The following is a 23,979-nucleotide window of genomic DNA, read 5'->3' on the forward strand; positions in this document are numbered from 1 at the left end:
TCCCTCCCCAGCATCCTTGTAGGTCCCCCCTTCAGATACTGGAAGGCTGCTATGAGGTCTCCATGCAGCCTTCTCTTCTCCAGGCCAAACAGCCCCAACTTTCTCAGCCTATCTTCATACAGGAGGTGCTCCAGCCCCCTGATCATCCTTGTGGCCCTCCTCTGGACTTGCTCCAACAGCTCCATATGGCTAATATTTAATACAGAAATGTACCATACAACTCCATGCAATTATGTAGCTTTCTACAAAGGAAAATCTGCCACAGCAGACTTGACAAATGGCAGCATAATTTGATTTCTAGTAAGTACACATATTCATTTCACCTATTTGAAATAGACTATAAAAAGCTACTCACATTTTCCCATTTATCTAAATATCTGATCCATCATTAACTATACATTTATATTCTGCAACTGTAAAAAGCAATGTTTTGTTCAGACAATTATCTGAAAACAAATTTACTTTGTAACAACAGTTTTTAAAACAGCTGTTTCAAAAATACGTATAGTGTGTTAGAAAAAGGTAAAGATGAGTAATAAAAACAGGCAGCTTATCACACATGTAAACTGATACCTAGAATAAAGACTAATTAAAAAAAAAATCATCATTCCATGAGTGACAGAAGAAAATTAATTGTCATAAGAGCAAAAAATTACCTTTGCAATGAAATAATCCCAGATGCTAAGCTCAGGAGGAATAAATCTTTCTTTGTAAGATGAAGACTCTTGGTCTACCAATGGCAATGCAGGCAACTGAGAACTCTCTTTTGGAGCTGTTTTTGATGACAGTCTGTAATGTTTTTGCTGTTTCTCTCCATCATCTACAGAGGAAGAAAATACAGTATGTTGCTTTAAATTGTCTGCTCTTCCTCCCTACTGATTTTAATAAAGGGGTTTATAATGGAAAACAAAAATATTCCTTGTTACATTTTTCAGAATTTTATCTTAACATTTGTGTAGCAAATAAGCATAGACAATGTTAATTCCCAAATTTGCAAAACTAATATGTAACTAGAACTCTAGAAGGGGAAAATCGCCACGACAAATAGTACAGTAGAATACACCCATAACTGTGGGAGAAGCATTCTTCCTAACAAAGATGACAAATATTGTTGCTTGAGCAACAATACTGCAAAACTAAATTACTTTAATAAGCACTACTCAATACTGATTTTGCTTGATTTTTAAGACCAGGTATGAATTTTGTCTTTCATAATTTATACTGCAAATATCCAAGACTGTCACTCCTAATCCAAGTTTTAACTCCACGTCTCCTTCCACAGAAGTGTGTACTTTTTTCTAAATTGTACAATTTTGATAAATCTGTATGTCCTGAGAATATATTTCTCCAGCAAATACAGAAGATTCCTAGGAAGATTATGGAGTGAATCCTTCATAAACCCTCCATAGGGGGCTATCACAAGTCAAATCAAGCACGTGATGGGGAAAAGCCAGCATCAATTCACTAGGGGCAAACTGTGCTTGATAAACCTGATCACCTTCTACAACAAGGTAATTTGCTCAGCTGGTGCTGGCTGGGCAGTGGAAATGTCTACCTGGATTTCTCCAAGTCTTAAAAGCACAAGTTTCCCACACCCTCCTCCTACAGAAGCTCATGCGTTATGGTCTCAATGAATGGACTGGGCAGTGGGGGGTGAAGTGGCTGACTGGCTGCACCCAGTGGTGAACAGCTTACTTTCCAGCTGGTGACCTGTCACTAATGGGATCCCCCAGGGATCAATATTGGGCCCAATGTTGTTCAGTGTCTTCATAAATGATCTGGAAGATGGGACTGAATGTACCCTGATGAAGTTCGCCGATGATACCAAACTGCATGGGGAACTGGACACTTCAGAGAGGAGAGCCACCCTGAAGGATGACCTGGATAGGCTGAAAGAGTGGGCTAACAGGCACCTTAGGAAGTTCAGCAAGGACAAGTGTAAGTTTTAAGTCCTGGGAAAACACAATCCAGGATTGCACCAGACTGGGATCTGCCTGGCTATGGAGCAGCTCTGTGGAAAGGGACCTGGGGGTCCTAGTGGACAATCAGCTCATTATGGGTGAACAGTGTGCAGCAAAGAAGCCAACAGGATGCTGGGTTACATCAACATCAACAATGAAGGCCAAAAGGATGCTGGGTTACATCCACAAGGGCATCACCAGCAGAGATAAAGATGTAACTGTCCCACTCTACTCAGCACTTGTCAGGCCACATCTGAAATACTGTGTCCAGTTTTGGTCCCTGCTATACAAAAGATGTGTCTAGGGAAGGACTAGGAAGATGACCCAAGGGCTGGGAAGCTGCACAACAAAAGCCTGAGAGACCTGGGTTTGTTCAGCCTGGAGAAAAGGCAGCTCAGGAGACACCTTATCACTGTGTTTCATTATTTAAAGGATAGCTACAGAGAAGATGGAGACTGCCTTTTTAAAAGGAGTCACATGAAAAAGATATGGGGCAATGCGTACAAGTAATTTTAGAGAGATTCCAAGTGGACACAAGAGGAAATTTTTTCACACTGAGAACAATCAGCCACTGTAATAATCTCCTTTTGGAGGTGGTGGATTTACCAACATTGGACACTTTTAAGATTCAGCTAGGCAGGGGGATAGGCCACATAGCCTAGGTCATGCTTTGCCTAGAAAGGTTGGACCAGATGATCCGTGAAGTCTTTTACAACCTGGCCTTGTATGATTCTATTTTAACTAATAAAATCCAGTGGACACCTTAACAGGGAAGGACTGATAATTTCTAATGATACTCTAGCTCCTAGAAGTCCAAGAGTTCCCCTCCTAGGAGAGGTCCCCTCAATTCCTCCAACACTGACTTTTGTCAGAAATGTCTAAGAGATTTAGTTGAATTACATTCTTGATGATTACAGTACTCAAGGAAACAGCTTATCCAATCTATCAGAAGTATCGTAATGCAGTTATTCCACACATGAATGAACAAGTGAGCCGCATTTCAGATCCCTTATTTTCTTGTTGAGAAATATCAATTTCACAAATAAGGAAAAGTAATGGCCTACTTAAAAAGAGGCTCACATAATTATCTGACAATCTGAAATTATTCTGGCTCTTGGTAGGGGAATTGTATTCCAGTACAGCCTTTCTGTTAGGTAGAGGAGGAATGATATTGATAGTCACTGTCCCTGAGCAGTTCTGGCTCTCCAGAACACTTCTAAAGTGATGAAGGAGAAAGGGAATAATACTTGGGAGATTTGATACAATATGGTGGTCTTCATTCATCTTCCATCACAGACAAAATGGACTTGAATCCACTTCCTACTTGTGAAATCTGTTTTTTATTTTCAAGTATGTACATGCAATGCATAGAGATGAGTTGCTATTGTGAAACAACTGAATGGGTCCAAGATGTAGGTAAAACAAAGAAAGCGAAAACATTAAGATAAAAAGGGAGTCAATTTTTTGAACTGCCTTTTGAAGTTCTCAAAACTTTCCACAATTGTGTAACCAACTACTGAACATTTATTTTTTTCTTAAGCATCTCAAATTCTCCCTTTTCCACATAAGGTTTGAAAACCAATTACATCACCCAAAGGAATCACTGAGCACATGTAAATTCCACCCCACTTTTTTTTTTTAATTAGGTGTGGCAAATTTTATTTTTTTTTAAATTAGGTGTGGGGAAGAAGAGTATAGGAAAAAAAAAAATTGGCTGTTTCTTGTTTAATTAAACAGGCTTTTGTTTTGTATAGAGCAATAATGAGACCAGGAAACTAGCCAGAAAAGACCTCATCTAAACAGCTCTTAAGTAAGCGGAATATGGGTTGCATTATGATTTGAGTCTTTGGCTGATGTAACAGCAGTAATAGACAGGCTTCAAGAAAGCAAATGTGCAGGCTAGAAGACCTGACTATCACTGAACATCAACATGTTGGGCCAGACTGGTTGCAAGGATGAGCTAATAGGAACATCACAAACACAAATTGATGCTTTATTATTTTAGCTTTCCTTATTCCCTTCTACTTCTAAGGACCCACAGAAACAACTTCCACTGAAACTTGTGAAATTACTTTGTTCAGTTAACACTGCTGGGGATGGCACAAAGAGTAAACATCTATGTTGGGCCTATGTGCCACAAGTGAACTACCAACAAAGAAATATTTCCTATACCCTTTTTTTCTGTTGGTTTATGTGTCTTATCTACAGGAGTCTTTTGACTCTTGATAGATGTTTGAAAGACTATTCCCTTCAAAACTCTTTTGGGTACTTCAATCACTTGAAAACAGAAGGTCTAACACTCTGGACAAGAGAAAAACTGCTCATTTGGAATAGTTATATTCCACACATAAGACTTACATGCTCGTAACACTAACTGAGCCAACTCTGAACCCTGAGGGAGATAAATTTTAAGTTGATTTTTTAAAAACTTTGTTGGTTTGAGTTGGCTTTTTTTACCTCACAACTATGATCTTTTTTTAAAATGGGAAAACTCTCTTTATTCACAGTGGCTGATGGAATTTTTCATAATTTCTGGTTATTTTTAGACCAGAAAAAAATGTTTTTCCAGTGATTTTCTACCCCCAGTGCCACAGGCAAGAACATGTTCCCCTAGACCAGATTGCTCAAAGCCCTGTCCAACCTGGCCTTGAACATGACGGGGATGGGGCAGCCACAGCTTCTCTGGGCAACCTGTTCCAGTGCCTCACCACCCTTACAGTAAAGAATTTCTTCCCAATGTCTAATCTAAACCTTGCGTATTTCAGTTTAAAGCCATTCCCCCTTGTCCTGTCACTACCTGCCCTTGTAAAAAATCCCTCTCCAGATTTCTTGTAGGCAGGCCCCTTTAGGCACTGTAAGGCTGCACGAAGGTCTCCCCTGAGCCTTTTCTTCTGCAAGCTAAGCAACTCTCTCAGCCTTCCTTCATAGGAAAGGTGAGCTATAAAATCATTTATATACAGAAGCTAATAAAACCGGAAGACATTATATTTTTTATCTTGAAATTTGGGTATTTTAAGTCTTTTTTGCGCTACTATTCTGATTTTTCCACAGACTGTTAAGGAGATTACTGAAATCCACTTACCTGTACTAAAAGTTGCAAATATAATAGCTGCAGTAAAATGCATTTTCATTTCTTTATCTAAAGCTCATCAGCTAAGAAAGAGCATGCACATGCATCACTATGAAATTTTAGTAATTGCTTAAAAAAAAAAGAAAGAAAGAAAAAAAAGGAGAAATTCACTGAGCATGAAAGAAGGAGCAAGTGTTGCATGACAGAGAAATAAGCCAGTATATGCTTGCAGGTTGTTTTTCTAAAAAAAATTGAAAAAGCAAATTATTTTAAAACAGTACTTTTTTTCATTCTGTTGGATTATTCTTGGCATTTTTAAGAATACTGCAGGCTAGTCATTGGAAAAAAAAAAAATTCAATATTTAGGGCAAATGAAAGTATAACCTTCTAAATGGTTTGAAATTCAGTACTACTAATGCTATTTTTTTTTCATTCTAAAAATCTTTGAATAAATTAAAAGAATCATTAAATCTGACTTTGTCATTTGGGATTTCAGATTACCAATTATATTCACTTTCAAATTTCTCATATTTCCAGTTAAAACTTTTACATGCTTTCACATTCAATACATTTATCGTTGGTACAAATGGAAAATTTATCTTCTTTTCTGTGAATATTGGAATTTTTCAGACATGGAAAATGCTTCTATTTCTGCCAAGATCTAACACATGCAGTGATATTCAAAAGTCTGTTGCCCACGTCACCTCCCTTCCACCTTCCCAAGAAGACCTAAAAGGCAGATCTTTTACAATTTCCCCATAACTTAAAAATCAAGTCTGTTACTCGGTTTTACTGAAGGCTCTATACAGGCACGAAGCTTCAACACCCCAACACCCAATGAAAAATGCAATTCTTCATTAAGAGATGTAAAGTTACAGAAAGCATCACCCCTGACTGCAGGCATCAACAAGGATCAGCACTGCTGAAGCCCAGAACAAAGTGGAATGATAGAGACATGACAAAGAAATACTGATTTTTATCACATCTCAAACATGATAAATGTGATATTTATCAGAAATACTGATTTTTATCACATCTCAAATCATTTTGGCAAATGTAAAGCCCTGAAAAGATATCTAATTCTTCGGGAAGCTATGAAAGCCAACGGAAAAAACAGTGTGGTGAAAATCTACACTACTGGACATCTTGACTTCAAATCTAAAAAGAATTTGCATTTTGCAAAGTTACTAACCCTGAAATTTTCAACATGATGTTCTGCTTACTCACGGGCAATAGCTTGTGTGGCCAAGGTGACGAATTTAATGAATTAGGACTCAACATCAGCAACTGCAATTAAGCTGGAGTTTGATTACTGTATGTGCACAAGACTGTAAAATCTTTGTTCTACTTATGTTCTACTAATGACTAGTGCAATTCACTGAAAAGCTCAGAGAGTATATACTAAGATTTCAGATGTTTCTGAAGACATTATATATCAGGTGTCCCTGACCATGGCAGAGGGCTTGGAACTTGGAATCTTTAAGGTCCATTCCAACCCAAACCATTTTATGACTCTGATTTGAGGCATTTCATAAGTTGTGGACAGACACTTCTTTAAAACTAGATTAAGCATAATGAAAACACTTGGTGGCATACACAAGCCTTATTGATATTTCCTGCTCTGATCATCTAAGGTTTCTTCTATTGAGCCAAAACAAAACCCTCTACCTTTCACAATGTAAACACTTCAAGTCAAACTTCTTAGTTTAAGCCATTAAAACAGAAGATGACACTAATGGTGAGAAGACTCCAATGTGGCCACACAAGTTAATGAAGTATGCAGTACTCCAAAGTACCATTAGAAAATGAGCCCACCGTTGCAGTCTCTGAGTTAGAATTTAAGGCAATTATTCTCACACTGATGTCAAAGTTTCCATTACTAACAGTATCATAGGGAATTCTGCATTAAAAAGGAGCAGTTCGCCATGGCTGTTGTAGGTCTTGCATAAGCTGGAAGGTTTTAAAAAATTAAAAAATATAAAAAAATATTTAAAAATTTAATAGAAAAGTTATTTTTTTAAAAATCTATCTTCTGAGATTAAGCTATTGCTGGAGACAAACCTAAATATGAAGATTTTTACTGTTGTTTCTGATTTGATGGTGAACCTGAGTAGCAGATACATAGTATGCTGGAAGCTCAAAGCAGAAAGCTTCTAGTCCAAGGCAGTACTAATGCAAGTTCAGATTTTGTTATTTTGTTTTAGATTCTGGATCAAACCTACCCGATAGTAGGTACAGCAAGCAGATAAATGCAAGAGGGCCAAGGGTTTGGATTTTCTTTACAATTGCCTAAGCAAACTTGGCCAAATGCTAAATTCACGTTCCACTTAGATGCGCTGTTACTTTAAACAACATTAAGATTAATCAAAATCTGTAAAGAAAGTATGTTTTCTAGGTGCTCATCAGCAAGCAAAAGCTATAAATTATTTCAGAGGATCTAGCGAGAAATACATACATAAGATGACAGCAGAACTGCACAGCCTGCTAAAATTTATCCACATATGGATAAATTTTGCATGCATGTCCTCATTATCAAGGCATCTATTTCTCAAAACCTGTGGCATGTTAGGCAAAACTAGTTAAAGGAACAGCTGAGAATGTTTTTATTTCTCTCTACCAAAGTACTCAGAAATAATAACCTCTGTTAAAACTTCTTTTTAATTGCTTGGGAAGTTAGGACAATCAGTGGCAAAAAATAACTTGTAATAGTCAAGTATTAGTAGATTTCTCATTTTCTACATCTGAAACCCAAAGTAACAACTTTTAGTCTATAAAGTGTTCTTGTAAAATACTCAAGTTTAGGAAGTAGTTCTGCATTTAATTTACTCTTGTGGCATGGAATAATTGAATGTATGAAATGGGATTATGGATTTCTAACTGGTAAAGCTAAACTAAACTTTTCCTTAAAAAACCTCTGGATTATAGAAAACTTACCATCTCTATATAGAGTTCAGTTATGAAAAACTTTTCTGAGGCAGTTCTGAAGAGAAACTATGTGGTAAATACGATTCTGAAAAGAACTACTATGATCACCAATAGGGTTATTTTTCAGGTGCTAATTGCCTCTTTATAAGCAAAACATATCTGTAGTATTAAGAAATAATGTAAATTTCAAATGTTAATTCAGTTTGTCAAAACGCATCCACAAAACTAAGAAACACAGCTGGAAAGTATAACATGTTAGGCAGCTCTAAAAAGCATTCAAAGTGCTGTGCTTTATTTGAGATTTACTGTGAAAAAGGCAATAAACCAATGGTTTTTTTTACTCAGAATAATTCCTAACAAAGGTCAGGATTTTCCAAGACTTTTATATTCCTGTTATTCAGTTTTTGTCTAAAAGAAAGATTACGTAAGTTGGAAGGGGCCTGATCCAACCCCTTCCTCAGAACAGGGCTAATTTAGGTAATGACCTAGCTTGTTCATGTTTTGCATAACCCCAAAGATGGAAACTCCACAATCCCTCTAAAACCCTCTTCCAGTGTTTAATTATTGCTACAAATTAGAATTCAAAAAGGTCCTTTCTTCCCCCAAATTTCCAGTTTCAGGCTCTTGATTCTTCCAGCAGCAATTTTACTAACTCAGCGATCAAACAGCTAGCATTCATTTTCAAGAAAAATATACATTACAGAGGAATTCAGTACACATTTCAAAATACTGTTCTATGTAAAGACAATTATTTTATCACTTTAAAAGAGTAGCAACATTGATACAACTCAGTATACAGTTACCAGCACCTAGGAAACTCAGGTTTAGTAACAACAGCCAGTTATAGCTTCCAACAATTCCAATATGGCAAATATATTTACCTTAAAGTAATAATGAGAAATATTTATTCAATACCACAGTGAAAACTCATCAGATCTAGAATAAGAACTCAATTTTGATTAAAGATCTCTTAGAAAAGTATTTTCAGAGTAATGTCTGACAAAGTCTGTATTTAAATAGACTACAGTTTCAGTTTGCCTTACAAGCAAGGTAAGACATTTTTATATATAGCATACACCTAATAGCAACAGTAATGGTATAATAATAAAAAATATAGTTTAAATTACGTTTTATATATATGTTCAGATGTGATATACTAAGTCACCATAGCTTAAATAAATTTATGTTTACTAAATCTTCCCCTTTAAAACTATCTGTAGGAACATTGCTCCTGGTTTTACAGAAGTCCAATTAAACTATAAAGCAGAAATCTATGCCAAAAAGAAAAGCATTACAGAATTAATTGTGGGCCTTAGGATAATTTGCAATCATCTGAATATAAAACTTGAGGATTGTTTGCTTTCCTAAAGGCTTCTTAGACTACCAAACTGAGTAGCAACAAGACACCTTTTCTTTGTAATGTCTAGAACAAACACTTAGAAATCCACGTGCATAATAATGCTTATACTGAAAAAGCAAAACAAGCAGCTTTCCAACAAAGATATGAAACACTTCCGATCCTTTCAAACCATGGTCAAAGTAATTTTACATTGAATATTGATTTCAAATTAAGCGTAGTAAAAGTACACCACCACTGAATATTTTTTTTAAAAAGGCCAAATTCAACTGCTGCTTTAATTAAAAAATTTCACATTGAATTTGATGTCATGGCTTGCAAACAGAAGTTCTTCTGTCTTTCTACATATGCAAAAAAAAAAAAAAAAATCACACATAGCAAACTGCATGTAAAGGCCTAGTACTAAATCTCGTATCTTGCCTGAAAATTTGGTAGGCCTATGAGTACTGAAGGTGGTAAGGGATTTGGAAAACCCCACACATTCCATGGAGAACACTACTACCTGATGTGGGAAGTGCCTACCTGCCAAAGAGAGAAAACATACTGTATTTGTAAAATGGGAATATATTCCTGTTATGAGAGAATTGGAAAGCTTGAATATTAGCATTAAAAACGAGGCTGTAACAGTATTGAAAATTTTCTCTTTAACTTAATCTCAATCTCATCACATTACAGCAGCTGTGCTATTTGGAAATGTTATTCCAAAAGGATTCACTTCTGTTTCCTACACTATTCTACACAGTATCTACGCCATTTTTACTGAATTTTTACTGAACATAAACTATTTAAAGCAATTACTCTTAAGCTTTCAGCAGTCACATCATTTTCTTAAGAGATCCAGAAAACAAATATAAATAAACAAATACAACTAACCAGGTTTTGTCTTTAATTGAAGTTGTCCTCTGCTGGGTGTATGAGCTCCTCCTCCAAAGACAGCAGACCACATCTTTTTGTTAAGTGGATGAGCCATAATTCTATACAATTCATTGCTAGAATGTGTGGCTAGGCCATGAATGAACAGACTCAGGTATACTGCAGTTAGAATTTCACAGAGTAAAACTGTGAGACCTGGCTGAGCTTCCTCACCAGCAGAATTCAAGAGTCGTATTAGACCTGTTATTCCTGTTTATAAAAAAAAAAAAGAGGAAAAAAACCAACATATATGTGTGTGAACATATTCCAGTTTATCATGGTATCTTGACTGGCAAACTTGTATTATTTAGTACCTTCTACTGTAGAAAAATTCTACTGTTTAGAGGAAATTGAAAACTCCACAAAGTGACATGCTGTTTATTTTCAACAGTTTATTATAGCTTTTCAGCTTCATGTTTTGGACTAATAGTTACGGAAATACATAGCACCTTTTAAAGGATAAGGGAAGGAGGGAAATCACACAAAACCATTAAAATTTGGGGATACATCTTAAATAAAAACCTGGCAACTTTAGTTCAACTCCCTGGTCCTGAAACTCTACGATACATTTGGTTACATTGCTTAGATGAATCTTTCTTCCCTCCATGTCTCAAGCTCTCTCTTTTTTATTCTTTGAGTAGGGAGTTAGCTCTTCACTATTCTCTACTTTGCCTTACAGTATATTCAGTACATAGCATCCAAATCTGATATTTAAAATACTAATTTCTCATTGACTTTCTTGTGGTGCTTGCTTCACCAGTCTGGTTTGCAACTCCAGTGTAACACTAGAAGTTGAAATGTTAAGATTTTCCCTTTACAGTGGTAAAAATCAACCAAAAATCATGGGCATGAACTTGAACTATACATTTTCTGACAAGTGTCCTCTCACCCAAGTACTAAATATCTTGTAGTGTTTTTATGCTCCCAACAATCGCTGTAGATTTTCAGATCTGGCTCTGACTGTGCTGCTTTGTGCACCTAAGTGAAAATACAAATAGCAGTGGCCAAAGAACTATGTTTTGTGTCATATTCTGCCATTTGCACATAAATTGTGGGAAGTTTTAAAAAGAAAAAAACAGTTCAAGGTGATGTCACCTGTAAGCACAATTGCTAACAATCCTTTGTCTCACTCATTAGAAATTTAACTCTGCGACTAATGAAATAAGGAGAAAACAGATGACAATCTGATTTCTTTCTAAAATCTGTAGATTCACTGACAGAATATTATGCAGAAAAAAAAAAAATCAACAGTGGAGCATCAACCACAAAGACTGCTTAAGGTTCTCTAAAAGATTTGCACGTGAAATACTTTTACCAAAAAAAGAAATCCCATAATTTGAAAGCATGTTTCTTGGAAACACTTCCATTAAAGTTAGTCGTGTAAACTGAAGCTCATATAGACATGTATTACATAGTTTACACTCCCTCTAATGCGACCAGCGTAGCTTCATTAACAAACTCCAGCACACACTGAGGATTACTCGAAGTAATTCTTCATGATTAGCTGCAAACTTGAACTTTTACAGCTACAGAAGAGCACAACTCATTATAAACTCCTCAATTTCAATAGTTTCAAGTTAGTTAAAAAATTGTACATAAGCAACAATCATTCTGAGATGGAGCACAAACTAAGCCTTTCAAGTCCAAGTGAACTGGAATAACAGCGAGACTCATCTGGTGCCGCCAGAGGGAGCAAGTACAGCACAGGACTCCACCCTGCTTTCTGTTTACCTGCTCTTTGCGAGAGCCCCACTAGGATTTTTTAGAAAGAGAAAGCAATCCAAGTAACTTTGACTTTGTGAATAACCAGAACTACTAGCTTGAAGCTTTTGAAAAATGAATATAAAATTTTATTATAAGAACTTACTTTTACCATGCAGCTTTTCTGAATACTACTAGAAAGTCCAGAGCACAGCTACATGCTCTTATAGCAGATCCAGACAATTTTTCCTTAAGGGTAAAGAAACAAACCAATGCTTGATACCTGGCCACTCAGCAGGTAATGTATTGGGAGTCACTGTCTCTTCTAAGCTTGCTGTTCTTAGAGAAAGGCGCTGAGTTAATAGCACTGTCTGATACACTGTTCCAGTGAACTGATTTGCTTGAAGTGAGCTGTGAAACAAAAGTGGGATGTAGTATTAAAAAAAAAAAGTGGTGTTTAAAACTATTTAAGTGATAGCCCTCTCTTCTAGATGTAGGCAAGTGTGAGCACTGCCTTCTGATGCACTATATATTATAACATCACTACAGTAACACAATGTGTTGACCATTCTCTAAAAAGTACCTTTCATAGACCTTTACCTGTAGCTGTGACCATCACAAAGACATTGGTAGATGCAGGCAGAGAGTGATGCTGCTAAGGTATGCATTACGTGTATCTGTAAGAAAGTTTTTATAGAACATATTATACTCGAACAGTGATTAGTAATCACAGCCTTTCATGCATACAGAATTGTAACAGTGGAACAAGCACTGAATATGAAAAGTGTAAGTATTTATGGCAAAACTCCAGAACCTTTTCTTCAGAATTCATTTCTGATATATTAATTCACTTTGCAATTATAAAGATGGGGAAGCACACATTCAGCCCACCAACCCATAATGACAGATTAGCTCTTACAGCAATGTTATAAATTAAGAAACAGCAACGTTATGAATTAAGAAACAGCAACATGTTAAACCTCTACACAACAGTCATGAGTAACTATACACTAAGACAGCAGCAATGTTCTGGTTCAGAATACAAAGATTTAGCTTCAGAACAAAAATTACAACACAGCTTATTTCTAGAAATGAGTTTATTATACTTATTTTTCTGTTTGCTCTGAAAAGAAGCACTGACTTGGAACTGACCAATCTCTTGAGTGTTCTCTAAGGAATCCCTAGTAAAAGCAAACATGATTTGGGACCCAACACATAGAAAAGTTCAGGAAAAATTTAACCTAACACCTTAAGTTTTGGTTTCCAGTCCAAGGCTGCATATAGAAGTCTTACAGAGATATAACTTTAAAAAGCCACACTATATTTGAGTGTATGAACATATATACTGTTCCACAAAAAAGTCTTGAGTTTCCTGCACTTTGATGACAATTAGTTTTTGTATTTTAAAACTTAGTTTTATTTAGGTTTAGGACTGAAGCACAGTTTACCATTAATGTAAAAGAAGTAATGATAATACTGTCATAAAGACAAATGTGACACTGTAGTAGTACAGCATGTTTCCCATAACAGATGTCATCTTGGACAAATATCCAGTTCCAAGAGAAGACAATTTAATTCAGCTTGTTGAAGCAGATGCTCAGCACCTCAAAAAATCAGTGGAAATTATTTTAGCTCAAGGTAACTACTACAGAAAATACTTATATTTGACAGTTTTATGACTTCTCACAGGTATGCACACCAGAAAGTTTTCATGCTTTCAGAAAAGATTTGTTATTTTAGCAAATTTGACAGTGATGACAGCAACAAACCCCAAAAAGTAAAAGAAATACATACCTTGTTGTTCTGAGTATCTGGATGAGGTGGTGAATCAAGGTTTACTATGGCATGCAATATATCATGAGTTAAGTTACCAAGATGTAACAATGGATTAGCCACCACTGTTTTGGCACTCGCTGTGCAAGCAAATAGGAGAGGTATGGAACTTTGCTCTGGCAGAGGGCTGGAAGGTATCTGTATTGACTGCTCCTAAAAACAAGCAAAAAACACATATAAAGTGATAGTACAGATTCCTAAATGGAACAGAACATTTGAAAGAAGGGGATTCTAAACAACAAAACCCCCATAACCTAGAGAAAATGTAGCATGCAAAAAGCAGTGTTATTTATGCAGAACAGGTACATACTACTGTAGGAAAACTTCAAAATAATATTAAGCACATTCCAAAAAATCTGTAAAAAAAATTTAAAGCCGAGAAAACACAAACTAAGCTCTCCCACATACCTGCTGAGATTCTTGCAGTAGCAGAATTAATTCCATTCTGACTGATGCCAAACCTCCACCATGAGAGCCATGAAGTATACAGTAACTAAGGAACATTCTTAGGAGAGACTGGTATTTCAGGAGCCATTGCCGTCTCTTCTGAAAGTCTTCTTTCTGTAGTATACGTTTTTGCTGGTCAGCTACGTCTTCAGTGCTTTCATGTAATGTAGCTTCCTCTGGCATCAAACTAATTTCTGAGTGTGTATCTTCTACTTCAACACTATAATCACATGTCTTTTGAAGAGCTACCACTTCTCTTTCAAGCCACTGATAAAGCTGATACCTCAACTTCCCACCATCTATTTCATAACCAGTGGACAGAGTACGAAGCTCTACAGTAAGAATTTTAAGGCATGCTCTAAACTTCAGTTGTGCTGAAATTATATCTTCTGATTGATTTAGAATATCTTTGTCATCAACTACACTGAAAGATTCTGTGTAGCTAGAACTTGCTTCATATAATTTTTCAATTTTCTCCAGAGGTTTTAGCTCTTTCATTACCAGGGAAGAATCTTCACTCTCACTTCCATCACTGTCTGACTGTAGTTTTAAGGGCTCATCTTGGAACACCACACTTGGCTGGCTCCAATCAAAGGAAAGAGTTGAACTTGAATGTTTTCCTGATGAACAGTCTGAAGAGGAACCTAGACCATTCAGCACTGGCTGTGACCAATCACTAGTGGAAGACTGCTCTTTTATTTCTAACTCTTTAACTGGGGAAGATGGTGAGAAGTCTTTACTAGTATCCATTAAACTAGGGGATCTACAGAATGACTTTGACCTCATGACAACTTTGGGCATCTTTGACAACACTTCTAACGCCAGCATAGGACAACCAGCTTTTAGATGAGCATACGCAGTAGTAAAAAACAGCCGTCTTTCACCCACATTGATTTTGTCCCCTAATCCATTTTCTACTGTTAGGCAAATGTGTGTGGAGGATGAATCAGAAGAGCCAAAATGACGTCTCAACAAGAGAGGATGTGTTCTTAAGTAGTTATAGAAGTTAAACACTGCAGGGTTACAACTTGATAAGCCATCTCCTTCACCTGAAAAGATATTGAATCATGAGGAAAAGATACCATTCTGTATGAAATAATCCAACTGCGAAGTTTGAAGTCAGAAGGCTATAAGGTCTTAATGTTCATTCTATAGTTTACTTCATTGCACTCCCCTTTTCACCTTCCTTTGTACCTTTATCATTTAAGTATCTTGGGAAGGAAGACACTGTCAAACCTAATCACTGCTAAAAAAAGAAACTTGAGTGGGAGAGCAGACAAGACCATCAGAACAGCTGCATTTACTTTTCTTGCAGTCAGACCAGCCAGATCTATTGCAGTCAAACAAGACCACACTCTTGTTCAGCTTAGATTTCTCAAGTCCCCATCACTAAATGACAATGAGATATTATATCTTACTAAGGACTTTTACTTTATAAAGTCTTCTTTATGAATTCAGGATTAGTATTTACTTTGCCTACCTCTTAACAAAAATGCAATTTATAATAAAACAAGGCAATCCATAGCATTTATACACATTGTTATCAGTATTACATACAAATAAATAAATTATACAGCGGCTCATCACCTAAACAGTTTATTTTCATGCCCAAAACTGCAAGACTAAAAACCCTAAAAATATACAAGCATCAGCATAGGATCATTCACACAGCCTCCTGAGTCTTAGCCAAGTCAAGCCTCTGAGATTACCCAAGACAGATAGCCTTACTATCTCCTCTTTTGGGAGCCATGGCACAAGTAACTATAAATAGTAGGAAAAGGTATATGAAAGAGAACCTTTAAAGTAAGAAAATAAAGCAAAACACCACAGATAAACCACTGAACTGATTAAAGAAGAGTAAGTAACATTTAAAAACTATTTTACTCGGGAGGATGTGACCAAGATGGAAACAACTGAGCATTATGTCCCTTGTTTACTCAAAATTATACCGAGTCTTACAGCTTCTACTGAAATCGGATTTTAAAATTAATTACACAGCTCTGGGGATTTGGGTCTTCATTTATCCCCATAAAATTTCTCTCAGTAGCCAGGACTGAAACTAGCTAGCCAGGGCTAGCATGCTAACTACTAGGAACTCGAAACATTTAACTTCCTTGAGAACATTAAGTAATATCACAACTGATTTTTAGAAGGCCTATAAAATGAGCAGGGAAAAAAACCGCTTTAGGAGATTTAAATGCTATTTCAGGCACCACATGGACCTCTTTGTATGACAGCAAATACCAAAAATCTTTTCAATGTCAGTTTATGATTGTGGTCAACAATTTCTTCCAATGACTAAAAGCTACAAAACACCATTTCTTCTGTACTTTGCTATGTAACTGTGCAAATAGAATTTTTTTCCTAAATTATGATGGAGTCAAATTAGCTACTGAAGTTACTTCGGCTCTTCATCTTTAAGTTGCTGCTGGACAAACAGCTGCATCACTTCAGAGCCATTCTCATTATCCTGATGCTCACTTCCTTAAAGGATAAATTCAGTATACATTCATGGGATACAGGATTACAAGACAGTCACCACATTTACTACAAAAGCCACATACGCTGCTGTAGCAAACTACTTAGTAGCAACGGCAAGCAATTCTGCAGTACTTGGTCTTGTTCAGACTATGTTTTACGAAACTATTACTTAAATGGACAAATAGGTAAAGCCAACCTAACATATTCTTACCTCCATCTTCAACAGAATGTTTAATTAAAGTGTCAAGAGCCTTGCTATAATCTTCCAAAATCCAGTAAGCCATACTTCGCAGAAAAGGGTCACAGTGCATGTTTCCTAAGCTCTCTTTTCCAGGACACATACTTCCCAGAATTCTCTTCTGTAGTACAGATTTGTAAGTACTAGATACTTCAAACTCTGATTCATAAAGTCTTGATATTACAAGAGCCAACTGAATGTCATTCAGTTTTTCAAGGCAGACCTAATTGAAAATAAATATATTCACAAGAACAAACATTACAATTTCTCTTCTGGCTAAAATGATCACAAGACAGGAAGTGACAAGAACCTGTTCAGACCGAGATAAGTCAGTCTATTAATTCCGTAAAAAATTAGCAGAAACTATGCAGAATAGCTGTAGCTAACTGTTATATATAAATTCTGATTTGCAATTTCTTCAGTTTAAGTCTGACATAACAACATCTTTGAAATTAATTGGCATCAATAAATCACCATCAGTGATTTAACCTCTTTTTTAATGGCTAACCTCTAACCTCTTGAAGAAGGATGCTTTTGTTACAAAGTTTTACAGAACAAATCCTTCATTAGCAAAGGGATTAATTTCCTCCAAATTTTTCAGTTCAAACAGACCCAGAAAACAATTCTGGTTTGTGAAGGGACTCTAGAAGCCCACCCTCATTACTGCCAACAAGCCTTCATTTTCAGAAACTGTGTTGTCTTCATGTATAGCAGGGTAGACAAACTGAAAGCATGTTAATGGCAGGTAGGCCTCTTATTATTATAGAGAAATTAAGCATGGAACTTTTTAGCATTGCCAATATGACAGCTAAAAGAAAACATACAGATTGAGGATTTCTATTTGTCATTAATTTGGGGGTGTAGGGGAGGGAAGGGAGGAGCAGGGAAGGAAAGAGCAGAAAACCTGCAGAATCTTCAGGGGTCATACTAGAGCAAAAAAAAGTCATGTTCAATATATTTGTAACTTTGGGACAATTTAACAGTCTTAAACATTAAAATGTTAATTAGTTTATTACCTCCACTGCATCTTTTAAGTGTCCTGCCAATAAGAAAAATGCTGCAGAATGTTCAAAACGCTGTTTGCCTAGCAAAGAAAAAGCATTCTTCAATGCTGCTTTACGCCATCTGTCCTCAGTAAAGTTGTTTCCAAAAAACTGTGTCATTTTAGTGTCTTTTTGGGACCTGTACATTGAACATAATTGATAAAAATATTACACATTTTCCTAGATGCATTATGGTTTTCATTTCCTCAAAAGCAAAGCAGAATTAAGCATTCATTGAAATTACAGTATATTTGAGACTAAAACTTGAATCATCTATTTTTAGGAGCAGCAACTAAATCACCTCAGTAAATACAGGAAGCTTTAAAACTATTCTATGTAGTGACTAATTAAGAAATTGAATTTCTGCTTTCAGTGGTAATATTTGTACTTCTTTCGGACCACCATCACTTTCAACTTTTTTCCCTGAAATTATATCAGACAGTATGAAACTTTATGTAAGGGCTTGCACGTTCCCCTACCTGTATAGTCCCCAGATCACAGCCTTCTTTTTCATTGCGAGGTAAAAAATGGCCGCATCAAGTGGATCATTGCTTCGCTGAAAGGCTGCTTTAGCCACCTGTGAAGACAGTTCAACAACAACAACAAAAAAAAAAAACAACCAAATTTGAAATTAATCTAAAATGGAATTCTTAGTGCTTCTGGTATCCCATGTCTGGTAGTGCTTGGAAGTTCTCTTCAATTTAGGAGCCCTCCTCTCACTACAAGCCTGACAAAGACCCGCAAAGGTAACACAGCTGTAACCCTTTGTTTTGATATCACTTAGCTAATGCTTTTCCAGTTTTAGACGCTTTTTGGTAGATCAAACAGGAATTCCTACATCTGAAATCATAAAAAAAAAATTAATTTATTATTTGCTTTGGTAATCAAAGGACAGATGGAGTCTCTCAACAGAAAAGTTGTTTACAGATTACTTCTGGACTTTGGAAAGGAAAAAGGGGTAAGTGGCAGCAAGAACAGTCCAAGACCCATGTAAGGTAACCTTAAATGCAGGCCCAGAATGCTTGGAATTTTTTAAATGCAAGGCAGGTAAGTTTCACAAAGGGATGATTAATTACTGAAGACTGAAAAATAAAAGTAGAGACATGCATTTTACCACTTTGTGCCTTGTAGTCAAAGTATCCTGTGCATGTCATTTTCTGGCTCAACACACTTGGATTTTCCAAGAGCTTAAAACAAGTGATAATGAGGTTAAGTTATGTGATAATTAAAATATATAAAAAAAAGAAGCCAAACTAATAGATAGTTTTGTTACCGTGGAAATGCATCAATTTGCAAGACAGATGTCCAGTATCTTAGTTGACCCCATTTCTGACAGGTTTCTAAGGAGAACCTTTTACCAAATTTTGCTATAAAAACAACTATACGCTCAATCTGTATCTTGAACATCCACAATAAGCACTGTACACTGCCACCTTCAAAATGGAATGTCTAAAAGCCCATAATATAATTCACACTGGAATTTGAAACCTAAAGTACTAAAAAAAGTTACATATGAAAGTTCATAACTACATATACAACAAAATACAGCACAAAATATTCAAAACCACAGAACATATCTAAAAATTTAACCCCACACAAATAGAAAGTAAATGCCAGAGGACACCTGTTTAAAAAATGTTTGGCAATTTTGTTTCAGAATGCTATGTTTACCTTTTCTATGCATTTCCGCAGGCTATGGATATTCCGAACCCACCATCCTATACCCATAGCTCTGAGTTCTGACCATGCTGGATCTCCTTTCTGCACTGCAGGGAGCATGCTCAGTAGTTCTTCTTCTGCTACTGAATGAAACGCCCAGGCAAAATGACTAGTAGATAAGCCTATGTAACAAGCCATTAAAAAAGAGATTTACTAATAAAATAATGGAGAATATAATGTTAGTGAGGTGGGAAAGGGAGAAGGGAAGAAAGTTGAAATGCTTCTTTTAGATTTAAGTGCGTTGCTGATGAGGCAACAGAAATTTAAGAACATTTTTAAGCACTGTATATACCACTATTAAAAAAAACTCATACAGATGAAAGCATTTTTTCACCTGCAAACTCTCTGTGGAAGTTGTCAAAGAACAGAATTATTGGCTGAAGTTCAAAATATACTTATAGGAGGCTACATTAAAATTAGCCATAATACAAAGTGCAACATATCGATTAAACTTTTCAGAGTTTTGAAAGGTAGATTCACTATTTTGACTCTTTCGACTTGGATTAGAAAATGCAACATTTCAGATGATCAAAACAGAAAACAGTTTTGAGACCAGAGATACAAAATAAAATTAAGGGGAAAAAAAAAAAGCCCACAAGAAAGATGGCAATTACTAAGCAGTAGCACAGTTGGCTAAGGGCAATTGCAACTGTGGTGAGGGCCAGGAGATGTTTCTTTATACGGAAGCACACTCAACTGCACTTCCGCAGATGCCTTGGAGGTATTTCTTACTCCTGGCAATTCCTGAGCATCTCAACTAAAAGTATTTCATCAGAGAGCTAATTCAGCAGTACTCTCTTGTGGCAGTCCTGGCAAATTCCAATCTCTGATGCAGCTGAGGGCTGACATGCCATGAGACTGGAAGTGCAATCAACTTTCATAATGACCAGTGAAAGGGTAAAGAAGCAATTACAGCTAGTCCTTTAGATTTGATTAGGCCTAATCAAATCCATATCATTCTGATGTCTGCAATATAAGGTTAGAAGTACTTAAAACTGTATCAAAGAATACTACTTGAAATAGTTCCTTAGATAATTCCAGTATGCATATGAAAAGACATTTAAAATCTGGCAGACTGTCAAGATTTTTTTTTTTTCTCTAAATATGCACTAAAAACCTAAATAAATAGGTACTCTATTTTCTACTATGTTATTCCTGAAGAGTGTCATTAGAACAACATGGTACTAGAAATATAGAACAGTTCTATATTTCTCCTAGGGAAACAGAAATTAAAACTAAAAAACTGTTAGGAAGGAAAAAAAAAAGACCAAAGTTCCAAGACATTTACATAAAAAAACCAGACATTTTTTGCTTTGTCATATATTCATATTGAATGAAAACCAACAAAATAACTCACTGAGGCATGTCAACAGCACAGCAATGATATGTACCATATGTACCATCTATGTCACTAAGATTCACCTCGTTTAAGAAAATACATCAGTTACCTTGGTGAAGCAGTTGAGCTCGATGTACAGGAGGAAGTGCAGTTGTTAGAAATGTGTGAAGCCGAACAGCCAATACAAACTTTAAACCACATTCATCAAGAGTTTCTCCACCTGGAATTAAGAATCTTTATAAGTACTTTAGTGAAACTACTAGGAGTATCTACTGGGTGTCTTAAAAAAAGAAATACTTCATTCTTTGACTACTATTGCTTTAAATTCATAAATATAATAGCTTAATTCATATTTTTTCCATTCAAGGAATGGGAAAGAAGAAAATATCAAAGTTTTGAAGTTATTTGTTCTTAATGCACAAAACATAAAAAGTGTTATCATATAAATAAATCCATAAACTTATTTCTCTACATAGTGCAACAAACACTGGCTATTAAGAAAGTTGCCTCTTCAAAAGTGAATTAGAAATATTTATGGATTGGTGGACTAACACTGGCATTAATACTCAGCAATGAAAAATTTGATTTTATAAAAAAAGCCTCGAAACTTTATTTAAACAGTAAATACTCTGATGGCACAGTAAATACAGGCTATACGAAGAAACAAATCTATGACATGCTTTCATAAGCCACAAAACCATTCCAAAATAGTAAAAACTCCACAAAAAAAGTTGTGAAGCACAGCAGGACATTTAATTTGGAAGAGACAGCTTACCCTGATTTCTGTCTCTGCTTTCTCCAATTTCAGTACTGGTAGTAGCAATTGTATCTGCCAAGGCCATCAATGACATTTGCTCCATTCTAGTCAGACCTGGCAAGCTTGAATGAAGCAAGTGACGAGAAAGAACTTGGGCATGCTCTGGTCCGAAGTAAGTTGGACTATACTGAGAAAGATCGATGACTTTTGGTTTTGAACTGTCTTCATCTGCATCAAATATAACTAGTTCATCTGTACTTACAGCAGTATTTTGAAAGAGATCTTCATAATTGTCACTAGGCTTATCTTTTTTATTTTGATTATTAGACTTCTCTGAACAGGAATGAGATAAATCCTCATCTGCAGCAAGCAGAGAATACAAAGGCAATGGTGGAACAGAGTCTATTTCAATATAGTCTGTAGTCTCAGTTTTGTTGAATGTTTTTGGATCTCTTGCAGTACTTCCACTAGCACTGATGGTCAGAGATCTGAGCCTCTTATCATGATTAGGTTCAGATTCATTTATAGCAACAACTTCTCCAGCAATGCACTTTACCAGATGGGACAGAATGGCTTTTGCTCTACGTACTTTACCAAGATCCATGAGTTCCAACAGTTGATATGGATGGTACTGAGGTAAAGTGGGAGATAATGCATGAGCTGCTTCAAAAAGACCAGAATCTTCCATTTCCGTAGAAAGACCATAGGCAGATCTTTTCCCACTAAGTTTCTGTGCAAGGCTCGCCATAGATCTGGTCAATGTTCGTTTTGGTGGATGCAGACCTGAGATGGCTGACAGGCTTTGTTTCATTAAGCCAGTTATAGATGGCATACTTCCACTGTAGGAATCTGTACTAACTAGTTCCTGCTTGGAAGGAGATTGCCACTGGGAGTAAACATGCATTTCACAATCCATTCCAACTACAAGAATGCCATCACGCACCCAAGACAAGGAGACTGGAAAAGGAGGTGAACCCTCTACAGATGAAACCAAGTCGACAGAGCGCAGCAGAACAAACCCAGAAAGTGGTGTAGCCTTCATACTGCCACTTTGTGAGAACGTTACAATCTCCTTGCCATTTTGTTCTTGCATTCTCCCAGACAGCTGACCAAACATGTAAAGTTTGGATCCAATTCCCACTGTTAGAATATGCGAACCATCTTCCCTAGACATCCAATCTAAGTGTACCAAGTGCTTAGTCCTGGGCATAATATTCCCACCATGAGACAGAGAAACATCTTGTCGGTTATATGCCACTAAATTACTATCAATACTAACACCAGAGTCTAACATAGTGCCTATCTCATCTAAATGAAGAGTCTGTTCTAGAATCCAGGAAGAACCCCCTGTAGATTCACATTCAAAAATACTAACATGCATTATAAAATCTTCAGAAAGATTACTATTTTTAGATGTTACCTGCTTGTATGCTACTGCTAATCTGTTTGTGTGTGCACAGCTAACTTCGGTTGGCCTTCCTGGAACATTAATAGCACTATTACTAAGAAGTCCATCCTCAATCAGCAATGGCCACTCTTCCCATACGTAAGTGACATCACTTTGTGCACTACACTCTGGCATGGAAGAAGCTGATGATTCAGTAGTAACCCTGCATCTCCAGAAACGAACTTTTCCATCAGAGCATGAAGTAGCCAGCAGATAGGGTGCACGACAAACAGGGTATATGGAAGAAGAACTCAGATGCCCTAAAATTAAATAAAATACACCTTTACTGGGGGACATATTAAAAAATAAGCAAAAAAGTAAAGATGTGTTTATTCAGTTACTTTATTATTCTGAAAGAAACAAAAAAATACTACTGCTTCCTCAAAAAGGTTTTTTGCAGGGAACAAAGGAAACTATGAAAAAATACTATGAAACCTTTACCCTTTACTATTTCATGCTCTAGAGAGGAGTCAAATCATATGATCCATAAACTCTTCCAAACAACCAAACATTTCTTATTGAGAAATCTAAAAATCTTCATAAAATACTTTTTGGACTACTGGTGGTAGCCTTATAATTAAATTATAGATCCTACAAAAAATTTCATGAGTGGCTGCAAAATCAAATTTGTAGTTATATAATTCCTTTTATTATAAGAATCTAGAATTAAACAAATATTATACTTTAAATAAGAGCTTTATTTTAGTATTAGTTCCAATATCAAGATTTAAAGTTAGAGGAGCAAGTTT

The 23,979-nt window shown here is 36.2% G+C and overlaps 1 protein-coding gene across 1 annotated transcript in view; it reads right to left on the reverse strand.

Annotated features, from left to right (window-relative positions):
• The window catches only part of DMXL1 (Dmx like 1), a 75,334-nt gene that overhangs the window by 17,223 nt on the left and 34,132 nt on the right, over positions 1–23,979 (reverse strand). Inside the window, exons 18-29 of the mRNA XM_061468700.1 lie at positions 21,802–23,490; positions 21,136–21,246; positions 19,640–19,809; positions 18,448–18,545; positions 17,942–18,107; positions 16,899–17,148; positions 14,168–15,246; positions 13,721–13,912; positions 12,527–12,603; positions 12,210–12,337; positions 10,187–10,435; positions 657–835 (exon numbers count right to left, since the gene is read on the reverse strand). Of these exons, the coding sequence (XP_061324684.1) occupies positions 657–835; positions 10,187–10,435; positions 12,210–12,337; positions 12,527–12,603; positions 13,721–13,912; positions 14,168–15,246; positions 16,899–17,148; positions 17,942–18,107; positions 18,448–18,545; positions 19,640–19,809; positions 21,136–21,246; positions 21,802–23,490 (4,388 nt within the window). The remainder of the gene's footprint in view (positions 1–656; positions 836–10,186; positions 10,436–12,209; positions 12,338–12,526; positions 12,604–13,720; positions 13,913–14,167; positions 15,247–16,898; positions 17,149–17,941; positions 18,108–18,447; positions 18,546–19,639; positions 19,810–21,135; positions 21,247–21,801; positions 23,491–23,979) is intronic.

This window comes from Pezoporus flaviventris, unplaced genomic scaffold (assembly GCF_033815535.1).
Source record: "Pezoporus flaviventris isolate CSIRO_AGI_PZ_B2104156 unplaced genomic scaffold, CSIRO_AGI_Pfla_v1 ptg000050l, whole genome shotgun sequence".
Classification (NCBI taxonomy): Eukaryota; Metazoa; Chordata; class Aves; order Psittaciformes; family Psittacidae; genus Pezoporus; species Pezoporus flaviventris.